Below are 16,848 nucleotides of genomic sequence, written 5' to 3' on the forward strand. Positions count from 1 at the left end.
AATTGGCAAAGTTTTGCAAGGCGCGCGTCTTCTAGGGGTGTAGACTTCGGGCGCCCAAAAAGTTTCGCGGTCTCTCTTTCTCGCATCTCCAGTTATAAGAAGTGCCTCAAAAATTGAGTACTATTTTACGGAGGGTTTTTGGCGAAAACTACCAAAATGCGAATTGCGGTTGAGTGGGACGTCGGAAGTGGGTACCGACAAAGGGAATATGGTAGCCCCCGACAAGATCTTACTGGAAATTTCAAACGTGAATTGCGGGTGAACGGGAAACTGGAAAGGAGTTTTAAATTTGTTCCAGATAATAGTACTGTAGAATTATTGTCCAAATTTGGTTTTTTGCCGCCCCTAAAAAATTGCCGCTAAGGGCCCGGGCTCACATGGCCCCATGCTAAATCCGGCACTATGCAGAAATAAATACAATAAACAAATCGGTCCCAGTTGACGTGAATTCGTATAATCTGCCAACGCAGCGGCAAGTGTGTTGGCTACTGACGTCACGCGGTCTAGTCTCGCGCACAGGTACGTTTTTTCCCTTCGCGCTGACCCTTGATTTTAAAATGCTTACAGCGGACGTAAATATCAATATTTTGTGCCCAAATTTTTTTGATCGTTTTTTAATAACAGAATCTCCCGATTTCAATAAAAATTAAAAAATGTCGAACCTGCCTATTAAGTAATTGACGGTTACTTACGAAGCATCCCCAAATGAATTCAATGTATAGCCTCCAAAGATGGAGAAGTTCTCGATTTCATGAATACACCAAAATTCCAGTAAATGGCTAGAAACAATACTTACGTATATACTCGTATATTGCAAATTAAGCCATTGCAGTCTTCATTGAAATTTTTAGCAATACAAGAAAGAGAATGAAGCGGAAACGAAAGCCAACATGTGCCGGCCAACGCCTTTAAGAACCCACCAATCATAATTCGCCACGACGAAATACTACACAATTTAGAAAAATGCAATGGTCCTCGAAAAAAAATTATGGTATTCGACCAAAAAATAATTTATACGTACTCGCAAAAATAAACCTGTTAGACATTTTAAAACATATATAAAACTAAAATGTGTTCAGTTCACACCCTATACGTGTTATCTGTATCTGTATCTTTGATTTATCTCATTGTAATCCTACATAAATTTACACGCAGTTTCCATTTTCACTAAATTTTCATATATTGACAAAGTAAAATCCTAGGTAAAATCGATCCACTTTGCGTTAATTAAAACTGCTTGGTTGTGTATGTTTATTACGCGTTGTGTTGATTTCGTTTTATTCCAAGCAGTCACAAAAACTTTGAAGCACTGCCAAAAGCCAAATGAAACAAAACCCTTTTCATTGTGTTTATTCTTTGCTATTTAAACATCCCAAACTCACACATTTAGTAACTATCTGAAGGGAGATAGCGAGAAATGTAAAGCAGCGCCAAGTACCAGCTACTTTTACGTTGGCTATAAAATTGAGCAATTACGTTTTTCTTAACATCTCTACAATCTGCGCAATAGTAGCGAATAGCTTGTTCTCGACAGTTTATTCACCATTTCACCTTAAACGCACACCTTTTTTCGGGAATCATTATTATCACAATCCTTTATAGAATGGTAGAGTCCACTTTTATTTTTATTTTGTGAAATGCGTGCTCGCAAGTAATAACTCATGCATTTGCAATAATCAATAATCAAAATGTTTCCTTACAAACTATAAAATTGAAGTGTGAAGTGTCTACTTGCCAGCGGGACAGACTGATCCCTTAAAGCTTTTTTAAAGTTTGATTGATAGGAAAGTGCTGGAAAGTCATAGGAAATTTTTCTGCAAATTTTTGCATATCTGTCAATTAGCGGGATATTTGTCAATTAGTGCTAATTAAACAATCTATCTGTCAATAGACAACGCACAAGTGTGGTAAATGCCAATCTATCTTGTACCCGTACAAGATTTTACATACAGGGAATATTTTTTCAATATTCTAGCACAGATACCACCTGCACATTCTACCCAAAAGCTTTTCAGCCCTCTCTTTCATCTCTAATATTATGCATACCAAATTTGGTTCCAATGGATTTAGCCGTTGAGCCGGAACTGAGAGTTTCACACACATGCGCGATTCGGCCCAAAAGCTTTTCAGCTCTTCCTTTAATGCCTAAGAATATGTGTACCTACCAGATTCGGTTCCAATCGGTTCAACCGTTTAGCCGGAAATGAAAGTACAGACGGACCGATAGACAGACCGACAGACCTACATCGTCGAGATTTTGTTTGACTCGGATTCCTGGGCGCTTCAAAACGTGCATTTCCTAGTGCATTTCCGTCAAAAAGCGGGGGGTCATTTGTCTCTTTGTAGAAACTGCTTCTAACACAGGTAGCTAAAATGGGCTACTACTATTAAGACTTTAGGCCATCGTGGCTTTGGCAGGTAACTGACGTGTAACAGGTATCAAACGTGTATTACGGCAAATTATAGAGCGTAATTTTCTTATATTTTTCTTCAGAATAAGGTATCATTTTCCTAAGCGGCTTTTTTGGTACTTACCTTCTAAACAACCTTTTTGAGTTGTTCGGAAAAGTGGGTCTTTTGATCCCTTCCATCGACTGATTTGTAACGCACTGTATAATAAATACTAAGTTTATACCATATGTTTGTTATAACCAATTTGATCTTTTGTGCTAAATGTCTGTTCTAATTAAAAACTGAACTATTTTAGGGTAGTTCTAGGGGAATTTCTTAGAAAATAGAGGTAAGAGGGTGGAAAGGTTAAGGTGAGAGGTGTACGGGTATGGGTTTTGGATCGACGATCAAAGATTACAAAATGCTTTATTTCCACTCCACAACAATTAGATGTAATTCCCAAAAAAACCTAACTAACACCAATACTTAAATACAGGGGACAATTTAAAAGCGAACCACTTACCTAACACCAGCCTTTTCACTTCAATTATATAATTATAAAAATCTGGTAAAATTTGGCCTAATGGCTGTTACAAGTCTGAATAGGAAATACCGCTTAATCGCATTACCTTGCCTGCGCAATACGTAAGTTTGATATCCAACTTTAAAGTATGAAAAATTGGCGGTACTATCAGCAATTGAATAAGGCGCCAAATTTGAATTAATAAAATTGAAATTGTTAGTTAAGTCTGGTTTCGGTAATTGTGCTACAGAGGATGAGAGGATGAAAGGATGCGAGGATGACAGGATGAGATAAGAGGATAAGCGAGTGAAGGAGGCACCGAGTAAGCGAGTAAAGTGAGAGAGTAAGAATAGAGCAAAACGCGATCAGGAAGCGAGTAAAGGAGGCAGCAAGTAAGCGAGAAGCGAGTAAAGTGAAAGAGTGAGAGAGCGAGAGAGTAAGAAGGGAGTAATAAGAGAGTAAGAATAGAGCAAAAGGCGATCAAGAAGCGAGTAAGTAAGACATAGTAACATCTGGTATATAGGTCAACTGTGCAAAGTTTGAACCGAATAGGTTCAAGCGTTTGGCAGAGACAGAAAAGCCGACATCAAGGAGTCATTGGATTTGACCCATTTTCAATAGGCTTATTACTTGTGGTATATATGTCAACTATGCAAAGTTTGAACCAAATCGGTCCAAGCGTTTGACAGTTATCGTGTTCACGGACGGACGGACGGACGGACGGACACCATCGTCTCCCCTATAAAACTTGCATCATTCTGCTCTGCCGCTTAATAATCTAAATATGCTCATGCGAACACACACGCATCTAATGACGTCAATGGTTGACAAATTTGAATTACCGGTACCATGATATTACCTTATATCATGCCATGATGACAAATTCACTAATAAATTTGTGTGTCATTCTGTTTGAAAGTTAACGATATATGGTTTATTGTAGTGTAGGGCCAATAACTGAAGGTATAACTCAAATAGAAAGAGCTCTCTTATTTCAAGACTTAAAATCTGTTGTCCGTGAGCAACAGGTGCGTGTTTGCTCCGCGACGGACCTATGGGGGGGCAAGGGGGGCAGGCTGCCCCTCCAATACTTAACTAGTTGGTAATTTTGACAAGAGTTGGTAATTTTCATTACCAGTGGCGATTGCCGCGAAAGTAGGTAAATCGTAAATGTAATAAATCGACTATTGAAGGAATGAGGAATGACAACGAAAAGGTTTTAATAAAAACCAGGTGCCAAATTCTTGACAGAACTGCTTTCTGGTTCTAGGAAGCTAAAAATATGCTTCTATCTATTTATAATAAGAATTAGATATACTGGACATGAATGTTTATTTTTTAAAGGAACCCCGAGTGGAATCCACAATCTGATAAGAACTCAAATAACACAGAACACTTCCCAGTGCATACTGCTGACATGACTTAACATTGCACAGGAAAAGTTAATATAACCTATTTACTACAGAGGTGCAGGTACTATATATGACAAGATTATATACTTAATAGTTAATAGATAGTACCTGTTTGAGTTGGAAATTTTTACAGTTGAGTTGGCAAAATGTCATGTCTGCCCCCCCCCCCCCAATTTTTTTGTCTAGGTCCGTCCCTGTGTTTGCTACATATGAGTTGTTTACACGGGGACAGTCGAACTAAATTTTAACCAAATTTTAAGTCACTTGAACCATTTGAACAGCGCGAATGTGGCAAGTAACAAGTGATGGAACAAGTAAAAATTTAGTACACTTGGATAGAATTTTTTCTATTTTTTCGAGCAAGTTGCCGCATATGTATTGGTTTTCTTGACTCGTCTGAACACACAAATAAGTAATAATATAAGTTAATCGGTTGGTATGTGGCATCATTGTTTAAATTAAAGTATTTAAACAATGGTGGTATGTAGGTAGTTGAATTGTGTATTGTAGGTATTAGTAGATTTGATACTAGTTTTGAAAATGACATGAAAGTGGATAGAAGATACCACAGTAAAGTTTGTGTCGCAGTATATAATAATAAGACGAATAATAATATTGCCTTTATTTAACAAAAAAAAAGTAAATGAACAAAAGAAAAAGTTAGTGCAAGGCGAAGTTCAGATTGACAATAAGATAACGCCATCTGTTCTTCCACTTAATGTACCTTGCTATTTTGAATTTCGATCTACGAAAAAAGAAAAAAATTACATTGTAAAAATAAATATAGAGTATGCCAAAAAAAGAGATAAATATACATTGCATCCAATTAGGTGTACTAATCTTCCTAAATATTTAGAAATCTAGAAATGGAGCACTTACTTAACCTGTGTTTGTTTGAACCCTCTTTGTGAATAGTGGATTTGAATGTCTTTGGAATATTAAACATTCAGAATATAAGAATAAACAATGTCAATTAATCTTTGTTCTCCTGAAGTTTTCGTGTTTATTTTTTCTTCGCATATATCTTCTTTTTTTTTGACAGGTGGGGAAATGCATTACGCACACTCCGGCTGGAAATCCGGAGTAGTGTGGGACTCCCCTAGAACTTGAACTTTATAGTAAATATACAAAACAAACAAATAAACCAGATCACATCAATAGACAAACAACCATAATATAGATATTAAAATTTTAACAAGACATTCATTATTATTACTACCATCACCATTACCACCATTTTCATTATTTTTATTTTTGGCGATTCTCTATAGTTTATCAAGCATTCCAATGCACCGCATGTAGGTAATTGTCCTCTCACACTCTTCCTTTCCCTTAAAATTTTCGGCCCAGTTCCTGTTAATCTGAAAGGTGGTACATTTTTTCTAATATAATGTTTAGAATATCGCGTAATATACATTATTAAACTGCTGCCTTAGATTCATTTCGTCGATTTGCATTTTTGAAAATTTTAGAACTTACCAACTTTGAACTTAAAGCAGTGCGAACAGCACTTGCAGAAAAAGCGGTAACTTAAAACTTAGTTACCACTTACCTACTGTCCTCGTGTAAACAAGCCAATAGACATATGAGTATTCATATGTCTATGGTTTATTATCAACAACGTAAGTTTTAAATCGATCATTGACGCCGCCAAAATTTAAAGTTGTCAACCGATGTCAGGATGCGTAAACAAATTTTAAATTCGTTCGCCAGTTGAGCATATCTAGTTATGAACCTACAAAATGGTTTGTCCTGTGCACCCTGTAGAATAAAACACTTTTCATAACATGTCACTCTGTATAACCTTACCGCCATCTGGCTGAAAACAATAAAGCGTGCACTTTGCAGTTGACAACTGATAAATGACAATTTATATTTGACATTTTACATAATCAATCAATCCAACGTGATCGGAGCAGAATCACATTGGAAGGAACTTGTATACTTTCTAGAATTTTCTGGAGTGCTGGATATAACTTTAAGCAAACAATTTATTAATTCCTAGCTCCATTATTGTACTCAACAAATGTGCTGATACTGTAACTGTACTATATCTACCTATCTACCTGCAATTATTATAATTTTATTTTACTAAAGCATGTAAGTTGAATAACAAGGCAGTAATGTTTAGTCGCTAATTTGTGATTATGAACTTAACCCTTCAACTTGCTTTCAGATTTACCATGGCTAAATGGGGCGAAGGAGATCCCCGATGGATAGTCGAAGAAAGACCTGATGCTACCAATGTAAACAACTGGCACTGGACCGAAAGAGATGCTAGTTCCTGGTCAAAAGATAAACTTAAGCAATTATTTATTGGCGCTGAAGTAAAGTCGAATGGAGCGAGTATTAAAGTTTACGAAATTGAGAAATGTGAGGGCGAGGCGTCTGCTAACAATAGGAAAGGAAAGTTAATTTTCTTTTATGAATGGGCTCTTGTACTGAAATGGAAGGGCACAATTGATAATAATGATGAAGTATACGAAGGAAGTGTAACTATTCCAAATCTTTCTGAAGAAAATGAGGTTGACGAAATAGACGTAAGTCGCTAAAATTTTCCAGCCGACTGAAATGTCCCTTAATTAACTTCTAGATTCAAGTTTCAATAAAAGACAACTTGATTGAAGCTGAGCCCCTGAAGGAAATTATGAATAAGGAAGGGAAACCAATTATACGAGACTTATTAAATGGTTACGTAAAGAATTTACACCTTGAGTTCTCGAAAGGTATGATTCTCCCTCCAAAAGAAGGGGGGACTGGAGATAAAATTAAAAATTTATCAAGTGGGTTTAATAAGAAAGTAAGCATGCAGCCTGTTGTGTCTAATTCGGAATCGAAAAGTAAAATATCAGACCTCACCACAATATCTGTAACTGAGAAGTTTCAATGTAGAGCGAGAGATTTGTATGATGCCTTAACGAGGATAGAAATGGTTACTGCATTTACAAGAGGTCAAGTTAAGCTAGAACTTGTACCAGGTGGATCATTCGAATTGTTCGGTGGTAACATAAGTGGCAATTTCGTTGAATTGATTCCAAATGAAAAAATTGTGCAGAAATGGAGATGCAAACAATGGCCTTCTGAACATTTTTCTACTGTTACCATTAAGTTAGACCAGAAAAGTGACCACACTGTTTTACATGTGGTACAAACCGACGTTCCTAGATCTGAAGCTGATGCTACCAAACAAAATTGGGAGCGGTATTACTGGAATTCGATCAAACAAACTTTTGGATTTGGAGCTCTTCTACATTAGCTTTATTTAGCAAATCATCGATTAGACAAAAAATAATTTATTCTCCAATTTTGGATTAAGTTTTAATTGAAAACCAGTTGTGATATTACCATTTATCGAAATTAGCTTTTTGCAACACCTAGCTTAATGAACATTGTGCACACTTTTAAATGCAACCATTGTCAGTAATTAGACCTAATATTCGTCCATTATGTCCTCTGTAATTCAGCTGAAACATTAAAAAATAATTGAATCGTTTTACTTTATTTACTACACATCACGTTGTGAGCTCCGTGCCTATATGGTAACAATCCATTCAATGGTAGTTTAGTTAGTTTACCACTTTCTCCCATCTCAAAGATGGGAGAAAGTGGTAGTTGTTGCTTTGGTTTTTTGGCTACTGAATATAATAATTTTTTATTGCAGTAATTTTTATCAAAAACTTATGGCAAGGTGTAGCGTTAAATTAAAATAACTGGATATTAACTATTATATTTTGCTTTGTTAGTATTTGTCCAGTTACCTTATCGACTAAAAGGGGAGGATCCTTTTTTGCAGTTTGAAATACCACATTTTACGAAACTATGTTTTTAGGATGCGCTTGAATAGAACTAACTTTGCTTAAATCTAAGTAGTTTCTAAAATACCGATACTGCAATACTGTTTTAACTTTAAAAACTCTCAGTAAAAACTAATACTTAAATATTATTCTAAAAGGTGAAAAATGATAAACCAAAACATTCTGTTGAAAAGAAGAAACAAAGAACACAGTAGTAATTGAAAACCACTAATAAACAAATTAACTTTTGAGGTAAATTTCGAAAAATGAAAGGAAATTTTTTTGGGAAGACCCAGGATGGTATGTAGCTATGTAGTCTATATGTGTGATCAACGTGGCGAAAAAAAACATTGCTGAACTTGGAAGAGGGAAATGCACAAATAAGTCTATGAATATATAAAGACTACCTATATATAAGTAAACATATTTTTAACAAGTTAAAAAGTAATCGTAAACGATTTACATAAAGCGCATTTCCACTTGCATTCATTTCCTATTTGTAAAATGCAACTTTTGTTAAAATTGTAAAAATCCGGCCACAAATATGAAAGATAGCGTTACACATGTGCAATCCATTTTTGACGTGCTACTTCAATTTCAGTTTATAAGAAGAGTTTCATTTCAATGCTTTTCTACATAAGAAAGTTGGAACTGCGCATGCGCAAACCTAAATTTTGAAGCTAAAGTTAGATTTTCCTTTGTTCCAAGTGGCTATATGTATCAAATTTCATTTAAATGCTTTCATAAATAAAAAAGTTGACACTGCGCATCCGCAAAACCAAATTTTGAAACTGGCGTAAACATTTGCTTTTTCGTACTTCCAAGACTAAAGTGACAACTTCACTCCATTATGACAAATACCTACTGAAGTGTCACTTTTTGTCCCGCCGGGATTAAATTTGGACGAACATCCCGGAAGGATGAAATTATTAACAAGCAATTTCAGTAGGTTGTTCCACAATTTGTATGCGGCACTACTTCTTAAACGCATCGTACTGCTGCTCATATAGTTTTTTGGATTTCGGTGGTATCAATTCTTTACCTAGTTTGGCTACTTTTTATCAATATCAAATGCACTTTTGTCACCCACCACCAAAATTATGACACTAGCAATGACAGTTTCCAAATTATTTTTGTTACCATAGCATAGGGATTGTCGTACCAACGCAACGTGCCTATGGTAACTTGTTAAGCAGCGATGTTTTGAAAGAACGCGTTCTCTAACTCAATACATATTAAGTGTTTCAGTTTCGGAAGTACGAAAAATATCGTATATACCTTGCGACTGAAGTAGTGGTCTTAATCCCTCAGGTAAATTATGGCCCTCCCTTCGGTCGGGCCATAAACTTTACCTTCGAGATTAAAAGTACTACTTCAGTCCCTCGGTATATAATATACTATTATTTCAAGTGGCTATTTATCAAATTTCATTTAAATCCCTCCATAAATAAGAAAGTTGGCACTGCGCATGCGCAAAACCAAATTTTGACACTGACGTTAAATTTGCATTTATTCCAAGTGGCTATGTATCAAATTTCATTTAAATACTTTTATAATTAAAAAAGTTTGCAATTCGGTTTATAAATGGTCGAGATGCGAAAAGGGCACTGTGAATTTTGAATGGATTCGACTCAACTTTTGGCATTGCTCATTGTATGGCTAAAGCTATGCCCATATTGAATTTCATGCAATTCAGTTCATAACTAACAGAGATGTAAAAGCGATCGGACATTTCTAAACAAACTTATCGTTCACACGGACAGGTAGAGGGACAGACAGACAAAGGAACAAACGGACAGACCAACAGGCAGACGACAGACAGCAATGCAAAATTATATACGATCTCTAGCATCGTTAATAAACGGCAAAAGTGTAAAATTATGGAACATGTAAAAAAACGGTTTTTTGTTTTTTTACAATAACTTTTTTTGTAAGCGGTACAGAAAAAATTCCTTCCTTGGTATTGTACAAGACTCGACACCATAACGAACCAAATAGCGAAAAAAGTAGAACAATAGCTCTTAAGATAAAAAACTAGTAGTGTCTCAAAACGAGCGGACGGACGGACGGACAAAGTGGCCACAATAGCGCATTTTTTTATTGTGGAAATGCGCTAAAAAGTATAATGCGGTATGTCAAACGTCATACGTCCAAGGCTTTCTACAGTGGCTGCAGATTAAAAGAGCAGTTCACGCGTGTCCTTGCAACTCCACATGGTCCCACAAGTCCCTAATTCTTGCAATCACATGAAATCATTCACAAGTGATGATGCTTTTGTTGACTTGAGTTCATCATCTTGAGGCTGAGGCTTTGTGATGTGGACTCCAGAGCTATATCAACAGCAGTACGAGCTCCGTTTTTTGTGGAAAGTTGGTTTCACTGCAACCCTCACCAGCGCCCGCACTTCCACCATACAGAGCAATCCGCCGCTGTATTGCTATGCGTTTAGATATAAATATATGGCATTGAAAAGTGGCAAGTATACTTAGTTTCGAACATGGAGAACACTTTCATCTTGCCTTCCCTCATACCTGAAGAAAGCGATTAAATATAGGTATGTGCCATATACATTTTTCAATTAAATCTATTCTATTCACAATGATGGGTTCCCGACTATATGTACACACACCAAAAAGGCTCTTTTTGTGTCTATACCCGACCCTTAACTCTTTCCATCTGGGTTTAACGAGTCTGTTCCTCTCAATATTGGACAGCATGCACCCTGTTTAGCTCCGCTTTCCGCGGTTCCAAAACTGTTGGAAGGAGCTGATGTAGTTTCATCTGCCAGACCATAGAACCTGCATTTGGGCTCCCCTACAAGCCTAACCTGGTGCATATATGATTAATAGTTGACCATATCTATATCAGTGACCCGTGGGAACCCCGATGATCTGCCTAATCGGGCCTCTATTCGGTTTTGGAAACTTTTATGAACCCCTATTTGCGCAGGGGTCTTGATAAGAAAAGGCTCCATCTGTGGCTATCTGAGTTAAATTGTTCGTTGTCATTGAGCCCGCAGTTTTTAAATCCTGCCATTGACAACGGAGGGGGTAATCCCTAGCTCGCCAGACCAAGGCCTATACTACCTTTTCGAGTGAACTCGTTCGCCTTTTCGTTGCTCGCCCTATATTCCACATTGCATATATACGTACCTATATAGGTATACTTACGGAGGTGTAGTATGACTAACATCTCTGTCTGCAACACGATGCTATGCTGCGCAAAGGAGAAGCTAATATGTGAGGACTAGGGAATGCTAATACCCGGATCGCGGGATCCCGCAGTCCTTTTGTGGGATTAATCCCGTACGTAAATGGAGCAGGATCCCGCGGGATTTGGGGGATTGCAGAATTTATCGACCAAGCTTACCGCATCATACATTAACAATGCGAATTTGATTACTTCGAACATTTTTGTTGTTGCAGTTCATGCAATAATTACGCGCAAACCTGTATCTATTATTAACTTTGTTAAACAGCGAGATGAGTACGCAAATCAGACTTATTTATACTGTTTTAAAACGCAGGAACTGTTATTCTTGTAGACAATATGTCGGACCCGTCGATTGTTTATAAAAGAATTTAGTAGGTAGTAAAGGGGCTGTATGGAAATATTGCAGCGAATTTTCTAGCAATCCAGATAGACATGGAGGGGCCATAAAAGATTACGCACCGGCGCGGCGACAAGAAAAGACGGCAGTTGATGTGTTGCATTGTTTCCGCGAAATAAAATGTGTTTTCTTGAGAATATTCCGTTAACTGCACAAAATTGCTTATTTCCGAACGTTTTTAAAATTTGACGGGATCCCGCAGGATTACTATCTAATGATCCCGCAAATCTTTATACATAAATGTTACCTATAGGGGAGGAAGAGGGGGTCCACTATTTAAACCGCCACACACCATAGACTTTCTATTGGTAATGGTATAGTTGAACCAATGAAAACTTATTAAGTAAACCAATAAGTAACAAATTACAGCTGTCAGTTAGTAAAATAATTATCATTAAAGGACAAACTATTAAAAAATTTGTCATAAGTTTATGACACAAACTTTCATTTATTTTATTATTAATCTACAGACAATTAGTTGAGTTACCTACAAAATTACTTAGAAAAAAAATTCTATCCAGTGTATAAAAAAGCTTTAAATTAACATAATGAATTATGTAAACATAAAATGAATAAATAGTTTATACAGTGCGTTTATCTTAAACTGCAACATACGATTTTGCATGCAAGTACACTAGCATTCGAATTACGTATTGTTTGTTTGGATTATGAAAATAATTTAAATACAAAGTGGAAGTACTTGCGCGATTATGCTTCTCTTCAGTTACAAATATTGACTAACCTAACATTTGAGCAAAAATATCCTTGCATTTATAGGTTAGGAATTCGTGATCATAAAACTTTTATGTTCAGTGTTCACGATTTTAGCAATCATGATCATAAGATCACACCTCGAAAGAACGTGATTTGACAATCCAAACACGTTTGGATCACCGAAAGAAAGTGCCTACTAATTATCATAAATTTTCTTATTAAACTGTTTAATTGAAATTTATAATTGTTTGTTTTTCACAACCCTTATAAATATTTAAAAATCCATTTAGATTGTTTCAAATATAATATGTATTATTAATATTCCTTTAAACATCGTCTCGCAAAATGTGACAAGTTCGCTTCTTGCAATGTGTACAAACATGACGAGATGATGGCACGTTATGATAAGCATCAAGGCATCTCTCTTTATTTCTTAAGCCCATCACACAATGAAATAACAAATAAGGAATAAGAAATAACAATTTTCAATCTACTGATCTTTATGGATTTGCACACAACATTGAAATATGAAATAAGCCTAGCAAATAAGAAATAATAATTTCGTTCAGTCGAATTTTTATTCCTTATTCATATTGCGAACCAATGACATTAGAAGAGGCGCGCACGCGTATTCTCTATTTATTATTTTCTCTTTGTTAATCTAAAATAAAACAAGTACGTATGAGGTGTTGATTTGTGATGTTATGAACTTAGAATTATATTTGATAGTGGTGCAATTAGCCTGCTATTGCCTTACAATTAGCTGCCATTTTATTTATAATGACATAAATTCAAACGGCATGAGTGTTCTGATTGGCTTATAGTCTGTTGCTGTTTGTTTGTTGTGTTTTGCGTGTATGGCGTCACTATTTCTTATTCCATATTTCATATTTTTTATTTTTTTCATTGTGTGATGAGCTTTACTCTGAGGTCCAGTGTCCTACATAACCTGAAAATAATTAAAAGCTGGTCGAGTTGTGACTCGCACATTATCCAATGTTTTAAATGGAACATAGGAAAACACCATTGCATGTAATCGTATATGTTCCAATGTGAGATAAATGCACTGTATATATTCTGCATTACTTAAATTATTGAATAAAATTTCACGCTCTAATTGTATTCTTCCAATTCTAAAATGAACTCGAGTGCACTGTTGCATTTGTCCCAGCAAAAGCAAAATGCACCAGGCAAGTGTTTATGATTGGTCTATTTAGGAATTGAACGAACAGTTTTTAGTCAGTATCGAGTACATTAATATTGGTCAAACCAAACTTTTAATGTTCTTTCTTCTTTGGCTTTTTGGGATTTCTTGACCTTGATTTTGCCTTACACAGTGGACAAATTGGCGCATTTCGATGTATTTGTTGATGGCAACTCAAACATGATTTCATTGGTGGCGGTTGTTGCCTAATGAAAAAAATAATTATCAATATTAGGATCCGTCACCACAGTAAAAATACAAATTTTAGCGATTAAACGAAAACAAACAAAAGCACCTCAAGCTAACAAAATCCGACCTGAAGGTAGGCGTAGGTGGTCCTGGATGTGGAGGTTGGGCTAAGCTACTTGGACGCCCTGCCTCAGGTTTATTCGCTACCAGTCTTAAGGGATTGGGTGGTGGTAAAAATGTGGGTGGTAATGGAGGAGCTAAAGCGCTCATATGGTTGTCTGTTGGAGCTAAAGGACGTGTCCATTCATTACTTTTTGCAAAATTTTGAGAATTCGATTTGGTTGGCGAGAAAAATTGTGCAAATCGCCTGAAAGGTGTAACGTTACATTTCTCTAAATATATGGCAAATAACACATACTCGGGTGTAACTAACGTTCCCTCCTCTTCGTGAAGTTCGGGTAATCTATCCAAACCTAAACAATCTCGTCTTAACCGATCCACTTCCGATTTTAATGGAAGATACTCTTCATGAACTCTGGCAGCGGTGGCTAAAGATCGACCACGACTTTCTTCTGCATGTTTTATAACACCTTCCATCTGCATTTAAAATGTAAACACCAATCAAAATACTGTCGCAAATACTCACCGCATTTATGTCTGCATGAATCTGTCGTAATTCTTCGACATGCGACATTTTTTCTTGGAGCAGCAAATCCATCTCTTGTTTGTATTCTGATAGGCATTTTTCTTCTTGATCTAAAGCTTCCACCTCAAGAAGAATTCTAGTCTTGAGTTTTTCCAACTGAATAGTTTTCGCCCTAAAGTATTGATTTTAAAATGGTACATGTTATGCTGCTATGACGACTGATATACCTGATCTCTTTAATAGCTTCTAATTTAGCAAAAACTGTTCTTTCGTCTGTTGTTGCCATATTTATTATTTGAAACCATATATTTTATAATATATGTTTAAAACTTGTCATTTCAGTAACAACAAATTGGGGGTGTGTTGTGTCTAAAGAATCGTCTATGAAAGAGGCGAAAGAGCAGGATGTGTCTACACTACATTCCAAGTGTTATTTGAAAAAATGGAGTTACGGATATTTAAACATTTAAAAGTTGAGAGCTTTGAAAAAGTGACGTAGTCTCACTTTTTTAGACGGTTATGCATACCATAAGAAAATTCGATCATTCCTTAATAAAGCAGTGAAAACTATTTTGCAGTATCTCTCACCGTTTTCGAATAATAAATTTTTAAAATTACCCCTGCAAATTCAATTTTTGACATAAAAACTTGAATATCGACGAAGCCCTTGGAGCAAAGGGTCAAACTATGCGGTATCGTTGTACTCCAAATTCGACGTAGAATCCGAAAATATAGAAAAATAGGGGGTCCTTATTTAAAATACCAAAGTTGATGGCTACCTCCGGTATTTGCGGAAGTGGCGCCATCTTGAAAATATTTTAGTTCATTTCATCATGTGCCAAAACTCTTATCAGTTCAGTTTCATTTTCACCCTGTATAGGTTTCGGTTCCGCACTACCTAAGCAGAATTATTTTTTAAGCGTTCCCGTGCCGGTTCGCGTATTGGCATTCTGTATTATTATTCAGAGAAGCTCTGGTCTGATTCGCAGTATACTATGACTTCACCTTATGCGCAATTTAATAATACATTAAACATTATATACTGCGATTCAGAGCATCGATATGGTTTAAGTGTTTGTTTTATTACTAAAATCAGCTAACCACTTGTCGCACCATAAACTGTTAATATCTTCACCCTTTTTTTAAGTCGGAAGTTTCGCTTTAAATCCATATTCTACTAATTCCAAATATTCGATCATTGAAAACGTATTCTCGTTACACATTACAACCAATACCTCTTTGTAGTTCATTATAGTGCAGTTTGAGAACCGCAAAAATATACCTTTCTTGCAAAGGTAACAATAAAAAATACTTCTTGCAAATGTGTGACAATCAAAAAAGTTTAGAGATAACCAAACTGTTCTCAACCCGGACATGTAATTCCATAACCACTGCTAAAAAATCATGCTACAAACAAGCCCGCTTTGCGTAGAAAACTATGGCGGATTCTTAATTGAGGATCAATAAGCTCCTTGGCCTCATATACCTAAACACCGCCGATGGACATCTAGCCACACTGTAATAAATAAAATTGGGTGTTCGAAACATGAACGTATGATTGGTTGTATGTATAACTTTACCTTCCTTGAATTTCGTTTGGTGTTCACCGATCACACTGTATATTTCAGTACCAACATTTGAAAAAAAATAGTTTCATGTGACAAACCTGTGTTACTAAAATTGCATTATTTTTGTGCAGGAAATACTTGTATGTAGCCTTAGCAACGTGTTAAAATTAAAGCAGGAGTATGTACACTCTTGGGATCCATCGAAAATAAATGACCATGTTTTGAAATTTTGAATTTCGTTTAGGGTTTTTGTTATTGCAAGGTTATTTTAGTAACTTGTGCTTGTGTCAATTGTCATTCGCGGTTGTCGGCTATCAGTCAGCGCAATCTATCTTTTTCGGCTCCCTTCCCAGCTTTGATTACATGTTTTTTGTAATTATAGTCAATTAACTTAAACAATTTCAGTTAGTTGATTGCTAAAGGTTGATAGTTTAAATTGTGGTTGCTTGCGTTAAACTTTCTATCAAAATGTATCTCATTAAACATAGTTGCTTAGTAATACTTTTAGCTTTGATTGTTAAGATTGAGGGTAAGTGCTTGCTTTGTTAGTTTAGTAATAATAATTCTCATCAATTTCAGGTGAAGAACTTAAGGCAACGGTAACAACTCCAGACGGAAAAACTAGCATCACTTCTAGTTCTACACCTGCGAACACCTTGACGACCACAGTAACGGACAAATCCACCGATAAATCCACATCTTCAATTTCCCCCACAACACAGCAATCGACAACCACTGCTAGGGTTATTACAGGTATGAAAAATAATTTGTTTATATTGTCAATGTTTTTTATTTAT

The 16,848-nt window shown here is 36.0% G+C and overlaps 2 protein-coding genes and 1 long non-coding RNA gene across 5 annotated transcripts; 2 read left to right on the top strand and 1 right to left on the bottom strand.

Moving 5' to 3' along the window:
• The first annotated feature begins 6,191 nt into the window (after window positions 1-6,191).
• On the top strand, window positions 6,192-7,819 carry LOC116162853 (activator of 90 kDa heat shock protein ATPase homolog 1-like). The gene is made up of 3 exons (XM_031476589.1): window positions 6,192-6,426; window positions 6,503-6,866; window positions 6,920-7,819. The coding sequence occupies exons 2-3, from the start codon at window positions 6,510-6,512 to the stop codon at window positions 7,580-7,582; spliced, it is 1,020 nt and encodes a 339-aa protein (XP_031332449.1). The 5' UTR covers window positions 6,192-6,426; window positions 6,503-6,509; the 3' UTR covers window positions 7,583-7,819.
• Window positions 7,820-12,616: 4,797 nt separating this feature from the next.
• Window positions 12,617-14,854, bottom strand: LOC116162855 (zinc finger C4H2 domain-containing protein-like). 3 transcript variants are annotated; one of them, XM_031476594.1, is made up of 5 exons: window positions 14,711-14,854; window positions 14,484-14,655; window positions 14,256-14,434; window positions 13,965-14,204; window positions 12,617-13,854 (listed from the first exon to the last, which is right to left on the bottom strand). In XM_031476594.1, exons 1-5 carry the CDS (start codon window positions 14,767-14,769, stop codon window positions 13,722-13,724), a joined length of 783 nt encoding a protein of 260 aa, XP_031332454.1. In that variant the 5' UTR covers window positions 14,770-14,854; the 3' UTR covers window positions 12,617-13,721. The 3 variants fall into 3 exon arrangements, with proteins under 3 accessions (XP_031332454.1, XP_031332453.1, XP_031332451.1); XM_031476593.1 differs by having other exon boundaries at window positions 13,944-14,204; XM_031476591.1 differs by having other exon boundaries at window positions 13,944-14,434.
• Window positions 14,855-16,331: 1,477 nt separating this feature from the next.
• Window positions 16,332-16,724, top strand: LOC116162858. Its single transcript, XR_004143625.1, has 2 exons — window positions 16,332-16,580; window positions 16,631-16,724. It is a non-coding gene; the product is annotated as an uncharacterized LOC116162858 (long non-coding RNA).
• Window positions 16,725-16,848: the final 124 nt, after the last annotated feature.

The sequence above is a fragment of the Photinus pyralis genome, unplaced genomic scaffold (genome assembly GCF_008802855.1).
Source record: "Photinus pyralis isolate 1611_PpyrPB1 unplaced genomic scaffold, Ppyr1.3 Ppyr1.4_LG2, whole genome shotgun sequence".
Taxonomy (NCBI): Eukaryota; Metazoa; Arthropoda; class Insecta; order Coleoptera; family Lampyridae; genus Photinus; species Photinus pyralis.

What these genes read in the sequence shown, in the direction of transcription:
- LOC116162853 (XM_031476589.1), top strand. Translation starts at nt 6,510, where the DNA reads ATGGCTAAATGGGGCGAAGGAGATCCCCGATGGATAGTCGAAGAAAGA. An exon ending in ATGAGGTTGACGAAATAGAC is followed by an intron (nt 6,867 to 6,919) that starts GTAAGTCGCTAA and finishes ATTAACTTCTAG; the next exon opens with ATTCAAGTTTCAATAAAAGA.
- LOC116162855 (XM_031476591.1), bottom strand. Translation starts at nt 14,769, where the DNA reads ATGGCAACAACAGACGAAAGAACAGTTTTTGCTAAATTAGAAGCTATT. An exon ending in GAAGCTATTAAAGAGATCAG is followed by an intron (nt 14,656 to 14,710) that starts GTATATCAGTCG and finishes TCAATACTTTAG; the next exon opens with GGCGAAAACTATTCAGTTGG. An exon ending in TCGGATTTTGTTAGCTTGAG is followed by an intron (nt 13,855 to 13,943) that starts GTGCTTTTGTTT and finishes TTTTTTCATTAG; the next exon opens with GCAACAACCGCCACCAATGA.